Source organism: Cryptomeria japonica, chromosome 1 (assembly GCF_030272615.1).
Source record: "Cryptomeria japonica chromosome 1, Sugi_1.0, whole genome shotgun sequence".
Classification (NCBI taxonomy): domain Eukaryota; kingdom Viridiplantae; phylum Streptophyta; class Pinopsida; order Cupressales; family Cupressaceae; genus Cryptomeria; species Cryptomeria japonica.
The window spans coordinates 424658325-424667911 of NC_081405.1; the positions used below are offsets into that span (position 1 = coordinate 424658325).

Genomic DNA, 9587 nt, shown 5'->3' on the forward strand with positions numbered 1-9587 from the left:
TGACCGCGTTCTTTGGAAAGTTCTTTTTGTTTTCTTGAAAGTTTTGCAGTATTTGGTACAAAAGGAAAAGGATTTGTATGTACTAATAAGATGATCTATTGTTTTGTGGGCTTTCTCATGATTTTCATTGTATTGTGATTTATTCTCTGCTTGCAGTTCTCTCACTTGGCATGGGTGCAAACTGATAGAAAAGCTGGAGGTCTTGGTGATTTGAAATATCCCCTTATATCAGATGTAACCAAGTCTATTTCAAAGTCTTACAATGTTTTGATTCATGATCAGGTATGTATAGAAAGGAAGTATTCTTATGATGTCTGATTACTTCATTTCATTATCTGCTCTATCTTTTGAGATATATTTTTTAATTCAAATTACTTCACAGCCTTTAATTTTAGTTTTTAAGTTAAAATTATTTCATAGCATTTAATTATCTTGAGCTAGAAGTTTATGCTGCTACAATGTATCAAGAAATTCAATTGGATCTGATACACAACACGCTTACAGTCAGAGGAATCTTTTTTTTCCCCAACAGTGCCTGTTGTTCTCAGCAAAAGATGCTGCTCAACGACCCTTCTTTTTAGGATCCACAAATGTAATATTAGAAATATGCAAGATAATAATAGCAATATGCATAATAAATTAGAGATATCAAAAGATGAGATGTTTGTCGGGTAAGATGCCCTAATATGCAATATAGTCAGAAATACAATAAACCTATAAGGCAGGAAACATCATATAATACTGCCTTTGGAAGAAGCCACTCCAAATTATATCTTCAATATGAGATCCTAAACACATAAAATACTCTTCTATATAACCCTTATATTGATAAACACCTCCTAATAACATATTGGAAATGTAAATCACTGATCCCAATGTAGGATGACTCATTACCCAATATAATAATTATACTAGTTATCCATATAACTAACTAAAGGGATAGATGTTGCACGTCAGTAACCCCATCATCACCCCCAAATATTATTATGCCCTTGTACATAACTTTTCTTGAAAAGTGGAGGAGGCCGTGGTCTTCTCCATTGAGAAGTCCTTTGATTCCCAACTTACCTTAGTGACTGTAACAGCTCTAGAAAAAGCAAAATAAAGAAATGCAAAACTCAGAATTATTATGCAAGAGCATGCCAAAAAGAAAATTAAGTCACCCAAACTGCCCAGCCAAAAAAGGAGAATGGTTACTTCCTAAAAATGGGAAATCTTCGAAAAATTAGCTTTTGTTTTGAAGGAATGGAAGATCGATTATGGATGCTGAAGGAAAGTTTCCTGATACAGCAATTTATTGGGGCATTCCCAGGAACCCAGAACACTGAAGACTATTCCTACAAGGTACAATGGAAATGCCGATCATGCTCAAGGAATACTTCAATGCTGTATTCACATTTAAACATGAATGGAGAGAATCTTCAGGGAGGACCATGACTTTAAACAAATCTGGTCTCTTCATGAAACATTGGGCTCCTTTCTTCAACCTGGCTTAGGATCTCTTAAGCACATTTCTTGTCTGTCTCTGATTACTACTTCTAGGCAGATGCTGGCAGGAGCAAGCAATTCAAAGAATAGGAGCAGCCATGGGAGAATCTAATGAAATGTAGGAGTCCCAAACAATGCATGATCTCTGTTTATCTAGATCAAGTAGCAACTCCTGGATGGGATATTTCTGGAACTGGATGGAATATGATGAGAACAGCCATTGGACTAGGAGAAATATTCCTTTCCTGTGCTGGAGCTGCCATGAACATGGCCATCTTGCAGAGCATGCCCAGTGGTTCATCAAAATCTAGCCAATAGCACAACTCAAGCCCAAGCAAGGTCTGTTGTAACTTGTAACTATCACCAGTCAATGAAAAGATAACCTGACCATAGATTGCTGAGGACATGTTTAGTAGAGCTTATGCCAGACAGGGTAATGAGGAAAAACTAGAATGAATACTCAGTTCTCTATAGTGAATCTTTTTGCTAATTTGGACACATTGGTGGAAAAAAGATAAAAGGGAAACTCAATTGAAATAGGGAATGAAGTTGAACTAGTCCAGAATTCTGAATACTCAAATCACCAACAATTAGGTCTCTTTCAAGTTTTCAACGATCAATCAAGCCACAAAGGACAACAACAAAGATCCAAAGGACAAGAATTTTTTTTTGACCCACAATAAATCCAATCAGAGGGGATAAAAAGCACCAGGAAACTCAAAACAAATCGTAAATTAACAGTTACCATGTTCTTTAAGAAACACATATAGAAAGTCCCAGAAATACAAAGGCTATACAGATCTGGACACCCAAGATTATAACCAATGATGAGGAGGAGGTTTTGGAGTTGCGAGAACCAATTTCACACAATAAAGGTTATATTGGCATCCAGTATAAGGGTGCTAGTTGCCCCCAGTAAGCAACATCGCTTACAAAGCAAAATTAAGGAATGCAGGATTGACTTGGTTCTTCTACAAGAAACAACTAGATTGAAGAATTTGAGAAGATCAAAATAAGTCAGTCATGGGGTAGTAAACAGAGGCATCACTGTAAAAGCTCCTAGCTTGCCATTTTCTGAAACCCACAAAGGTAAGCTGCCATTTCATACTCCTATTCAGCTATAAAAGAATTGTATTTTTAATATAATAATAATTTTTAATCTCTATTTACTCTTTTAATTTTTTTAAATTTGCATTTTTTGTGTTTTATTATAGAAATATTATGTAATATATATTATATATGATTGTCATATCCAGCTGCATCAATACCAGATAACGTATTAGGGTTTTTGAAAAATAGCTGTATCTCTATCCATGCAACTCTATCAATAAAACTATTAAAGTGATTAAACCTTTGGTGAAGGAACATTTAAGAGTTGTTGCCCAGTTAAAATTTTACTAAAAAGTCTGCATTAATTAGCTTGGATCTTCCATAACATTATTCACTAATGGATATTGGAATATACCATAATTCTCATTTCTTCTCGACTCCTAGTGTTGACAATTCTTATATATGCTTATTCTAACGTTCCTTGTTAATATGGGAAAAGAACCACTCATCTGACCCAAGTCAAAGTCTTATATTTTTTAAGATCTTTGTCTTCCTGCATCACATTTTTAAAGTAGATTATAATTGAAAATTTGAAAACATTTTATAAAGTTAATTATGGTTCAAAATTTAAATACTATTAATAACTATTTATTGTTTTTTCTTTAAGCATGCAACGTGCAATGCAATATATTGCAAAATTCATAATCTACAATTCATGGGTTGAACTCTTATTTTTATTCGATCTATATATCACTATGCTAATAAATGTTTTTGAATTTAAAAAACAACAGGTTTTTCTCTATTTTTAATAATTTTTGCATTCCTCATTAAATCTTGAGTTTTTGGAAAAGTCTTCATCTATTGGTTTGCCAATTTTGTCACCAAAATATTTTTCCTACAATGGTAATTGGTTCCTATTAAAACTTTAGTATTTTAGGAGATCAAGCAAATTCATCTTTGACTTTTCTAAAAGTTCTAACTAACATCAAAGTGAAAGAAAAGGGAATTTAATTAAAGGGGAAGAATTCTTATTACCGCATTTAATCTGCTGTTCTTTTCTCTAGATTAAGTTTTTGTCTCAATTTCGTTGCAATTTAATTATAACTATGGAATACTTATTAGATAAGACACCTTGACATAATGGAAGTTTATGCCGGTAAGATATACCAAGGTACTGTAGGGTGTGATATTTTCTGGTATGATTTTTGGATTCATTATTAATTGCCTATGTGCAGAGTCTCTAGAGCTACTTTTTAAGAATAGGTGCAGAATATTTTATTCAGCTTATGCAGGGTTCTTTGTAATCTGATAGATGAACCAGGAATATCTCATTGAAAGTTTTTTCGTTCCCTGCGGTCTTAAATGGCACAATTTCTATATTTCATTGTAATATGGTCAAGCTACTTGGGAGCTCTATATTTGGTATCTGAATGGTACTGCAGTTTTATATTAGAAATGACCTCTCAATTCCTCGGTTAATAGTTAAAATACAAAACAGCTTCTAAATATTGTACAAGTCCATGCCATACACTCCTCTATAACATTGTGTTGTAACATAAATTCTTATGCGATGTTAAATTTTAAGAATAGCTGGAAAGTCCACCTTGAATCACTTAAGAATGGAAAGGAACCTATCATTAGATTCAAAATCACTGCTGTTCTTGCTGACTAGTAATTCATTATTGCATTTAATCTATATCTACAATTTGATTTTCTATATTTTATTTTTAAATAATAGGAATCACTAAGATTCTTACTGCCAACTTGTTAAGTTGTAAGCAATGTAATCTACTAGAGAACCTGTTTTCATTACTTAGCTTTTTAATAAGTTCCTATTCTTTGCTTTCTTGGATCGGTGCATCTGGTCTGTTATCTTGTCTCGTCTTTTTGAATCTCTTTTCCTTGGATTTTGTGTCGCACAAATATGGTGGATTCTAAGGGCCTACGTTAGTACCAATACAGGACATGCTAGTAATATGCATGTCCTGTGATCCTCTCTCTTATCCTTTTCAATCTCTTTTCCTTGGGTTTTTGTGTTGAACAGTGGTGATGGATTCTAAGGGCAGTACTTCACTACTAATATGCATCTGTTGTTTTGTTTCCTAATAGGGCATAGCATTAAGAGGACTTTTTGTAATTGATAAAGAGGGTGTGATTCAGCATTCGACAATCAACAATCTTGCCATTGGCCGGAGTGTGGATGAAACAATGCGCACTTTGCAGGTACAGATAAATTCTCACTTTCTTTTCAGTACTGCAAATAAGAGCATAAGGAACTCTGTTATTCTGTACTTGCTAGACTACCGATTCAAATATTTTTGCCTCAGGCCCTTCAATATGTGCAAGAAAACCCTGATGAAGTTTGCCCAGCTGGGTGGAAGCCAGGGGAGAAATCAATGAAGCCAGACCCCAAATTGAGCAAAGAGTACTTTGCAGCTGTCTGAAATTTTTAAGAATGTTAAGATTATGTTAGTTCTGTTCAGATTGCTTGTAGTCCAGCAAGTTGTCGTATTGTCTATCAGGAGATTTGATAGTAGGTGACAATTTTGGTTCGTCACCTACTTGGATGTTCTTTTGAATAAATCTGTATGTATTGAAAGGTCTGATTGTGAAAGCTTATATGTTTAAGTCAGCTATACACTGAATGGATCTCAGCAGTCTCTGCCATTGTTGGGAATCCCTCTTCTAGAAGTGACTGATTCTCATGGTAGACTAGACATGTATGGTCGAGTTTTTTTCCTGGTTTTGCCAATTCAGTGTATATGAGGAATGATACTTAATTGTCTACTTTTATATAGCATCTTTAATTTTTTAATCGACATAAACCCATTTGAGTACACCCGTGGCTAGCTGTTATAATTCTATCGAGTCAGAGAGAAGAGAAGCCTTGTGATTGGTACCGTATTTAAAATGTTCACAATGAGGTACTGTTAGCTTCGATAATATGGTTCTAGCTCTATAAGATGTATTATGTCTCTCATCATTATATTGATGACTTTCACCCATAGCTATTGCTTGCTGTAAAGTTTGAAACGGGTAAATCCTATATGTGAATCTTCAAGGAATTAAAGCCTATGTAGAAGATCCAATGTAGAGAAGTGTAGAGAGTCGAAGAGAGGAAGAAGCAGTCTGCAACTATATGATGAAATTTCCCATTTCGGCATGTTTCTGCTATTGGAGAATGAGGCAAGATCCCTATTAAGTTATTCCATGCAATCCTATGCAAAGGCCTCCAAAATCACATCCATATATTAATTTTTAGAGCAATAGTAAATTCACTGCCTAGTGTTATTTCACAACGTAAGTGATAGGTAAGGTAAAACAAGAAATTTTCAAGTATAATAATAGAACACCCCAATTGCCTATATTTGAAATTTGTTGCAAGCCCTTTGTAAGTCTTTTTATCTATCCCTATTAAGTTATTCCATGCAATCCTATGCAAAGGCCTCCAAAATCACATCCATATATTAATTTTTAGAGCAATAGTAAATTCACTGCCTAGTGTTATTTCACAACGTAAGTGATAGGTAAGGTAAAACAAGAAATTTTGAAGTATAATAATAGAACACCCCAATTGCCTATATTTGAAATTTGTTGCAAGCCCTTTGTAAGTCTTTTTATCTTTGTAGATTCTACTTTGAGAGTTAATATATTTTTATCAACAAAAAATGGATGTTGATTAATTCGAAAAGGATTACAACTCTCCTCTAGAACATGTTGGATATATGAGTGGCAAATGTGGTTAATTTGCATACTTTTGAGATTTTGTCTGTTTCTATGATAAAACTTAAAGACTTGTGCAAATGAGCCCTCCCACTTAATCAATGTAAGTTGTATCACCTATAAGTTTCCAAAGCTTAGTTCTCAAAGCTTATGATTTCGTTCTTCATTGTAACAAAGTGTTCGAAAAATTATTTTAGGAAATAAAAACCTTCTCTTCTAGTAGCCTTTTTTTTCACGTAAAGTATGCAATCAAAATCGTTGCGTGACCTATTTAATGGAGGGTTTTCATATGAAATGGATCGGATATGTTAATAAATCTAGCTAATATCACCGCTAAAAATGAGTTCTTGAAGACAATATGTTAGATTCATTCCTTTAATGCAAAGGTTAAATATTGATCTACAAAGATCTTAGAAGGTGAAAACTGGAATAAAAGTCAAATAAATGGGAAGAACATCTTCAAAGAAGCTGGAAGTACACCTTCCCAATGAGTCGTGATATGAGCACCTTGATTAAAATTCGTTACTGCCTGGTTTGACCACATTTTGCCTCCGTACCATATGTAAGGAAGTTCTTGCAAGAATCTTGGAGTGATTGAAACAAATTATGAAAGTGGTAACATCAGAAAGTACAGCAAATGGCTGTTGTTATCATCATGATTGTTTGAAGTCTTTGAACTGCAATTTTTAGGCACTTATTACCTCTTCTATGTTTTGTTACATGATATTAAAGTTCTTATATTCATATATAACATTATAATTTCATGATTTACTCTTACAAACATGTTTGTGCTTTCCGTTGCTTTATTTTCATATTTACTTTTTGGATTCTTCCCCTTCGCGCTGGTTTATGAAGATGATTTATTTTAATCATTTCACTCTTTAGATTTATGTACGATTTTCTTGTTATTTCCTTATTGGGTTCCCTTTCCCACTCCCCCATCTTCTCCCTTGTTACTTTTATAGGATTATTCTGATTACTCGTCTCTTCGATTAATCTAACATTTCCTTGTCATTTTCCTTTTGTGCTTGTTTAACATTTTCTCTCTTAGACTTTTATAGCATTTTCCTATCATCTACCTCTTTGGATTTTTCTTTCATTTATCATAGGATTTATTCACTTTAGTTCCATTTTGGTTTTCTAAGATTACTTCTGTGTCGCGTTCATCTAGCATTTTTTAATCATCTATCTCTTGGGGTTTCTTCTCCTGTTTCCATCTCAAAAAAGTAAAAGTCAACTTACACTACAATAAGATGCAAGGGAATTTGTGCTATGGTCAATAGCGCTGGGGACTCCAAACGGTCATGAATGATATAGAGTTTTGCTCATGATAGAGGACGTGGAAAATGAATGTTGGGTACAATTGCAATAGAGAGATTAATCAAACCTCAAGAACGGTTCATTGCAAGGGTCGCTAAGCATGCATAAGAATCAACAAGGAACGAATTCCGAAGACGGAATTTTATAGAGGAATTATACCACTAAAAAATGTACCAAAGTTTGCAGCTCAGCTAGATTGAAATTTTTCCGAACCTTGATAAGTTCGAAAAAAGGGGCTAGCTTGGAAAAGGAGAGACAAGGATGACCTTTTAAAGGACTGGCGTTCGACTATAAGTTTTGAAAACTATTGGTTAGGTGAAATACTGCGATGGGAAATGAAAGGTGGATCTCTTCATGAATACTTAATCAGTCATTTAGGTTGACAAAAGCGATCATCATACAGTTTGTTAATCTAATTTGATTGATCGACAATTGTTCACGCTAAAATACAAGGCAGGCATGACCAAAATGGTTGATCACAAACAAAAGGCCGAAAACCTTTGAAGGTAAAAATGCCAATTCTTTACAAGTCTGTCTTGTTTTCTTGACGAAAATGATATGTTTTGATATTGCTATCAGAGTTCAATTGTGTAGTTTTTGAGTGTTTTATGTGCTATTGATATGTTTAAATCCAATGGTTAGCACAAATCCTTTAAGATTGATATGTAATCAATACTTGATAAAAAAAATTTAACAAGAAAAATTGGGTGGGTCTATTCGATAAGGTAGGTAGTGACCTCATGAAATATGAGGATCTTGGGATGGGATAGTTCGATAAAGGAGGAAATTCATAATGATAGATCCAACATAGGGCGTGGCTTCAAATGACAGAAAAACAAATAGAGAAAATGATAGTACATAAAAGATGATATATTGAAAGATGACCATAACATGTGAGTTATTAAAACTAAAAATAAACCCATTTTGGTGATAATTTTAAATTAAGGTGTTGTCTATTAAACTTGAAATCTAGGTAGGTTTGTAAGGCATTTTACTTACGTAGCCAATCTAGTACCGGTAAGGAAAAAGCTAGGAGAGATAAAGTCTGGACTAGAAATCTGAACAAGGCATTAGAAAAGGATATCTACCCTCTCCCATTTTTTGGATGAAGCATTACAAATTGTTAATGGATCACATATAACGTCCTTCCTTGATGGATGCTCATATTACAATCAAGTGTCAATGAATTATGAAGATCAAATGAAAATAATATTCACTACAACGTGGGGTACTCTGTATATCAAAGGATGCCCTTTAGATCAATCAATGTTGGTGCCACTTTTCAAAAGGAAATGGATGTAACATTCAAAGAGATGACTGGAAAGTGTATAATTATCTACTTGGGTGATTTAACTATATTTTCAAAGGATAGGAAAGATCATTCAATCCACTTGTGCAAGATATTTGGGAGGTGTAGAAAATGAGATTTCTTTGAATCCTAAGAAATGCATTTTTGGGGTTTCAGAAGGAATGCTACTAGGACGTGATATCTAAAAAGGGAATCTCTATAGATCCAAATACGGTAGAAGCTATATTGCAGTTATAGATGCCAAGAAGCAAGAAAGAAATGAGAACTTTCTTTGGATAAACTTTGTAACAAAATTCATCATGAGTTTTACTGAAATAGTAAACCACTCAATGATATGATGAAGAAAGATGCTTAGATTGAGTGAGTTTGGAAGCTAGGTCTTCTATTACCCAAATTTAGCAGTTTGTTTTAGAGGCACCAGTTTTGACAAGTCTAGATTACTTGCAACTTTTCTACATTTACTCCTTTGCATATGATGATTCATGTGTTACAATATTAATGCAAAGGAAAGAACTTGGGGATGAGAGACCCATATAATTTATGAGCTTGTCTTTCAAGAATGGGGACAAGCTCATAAATTAGGAAAATCAATATAATTTATGACCCATATAATATATCCTTACACAGACAAAAAACATTTGCATTAGTTAGGACAATCAAGAAGTTCTAGCACTTCATTCTAAGGAGCAAGACTTTT

At 33.8% G+C, this 9587-nt stretch overlaps 1 protein-coding gene across 1 annotated transcript in view; it reads left to right on the forward strand.

The window, feature by feature from the left end:
* LOC131065191 (2-Cys peroxiredoxin BAS1, chloroplastic) overlaps positions 1-5375 on the forward strand; it is a 44455-nt gene extending 39080 nt beyond the window's left edge. The window contains exons 5-7 of the mRNA XM_057999649.2: positions 157-282; positions 4648-4761; positions 4866-5375. Of these exons, the coding sequence (XP_057855632.2) occupies positions 157-282; positions 4648-4761; positions 4866-4982 (357 nt within the window). The 3' untranslated portion in view covers positions 4983-5375. The remainder of the gene's footprint in view (positions 1-156; positions 283-4647; positions 4762-4865) is intronic.
* Positions 5376-9587: the final 4212 nt, after the last annotated feature.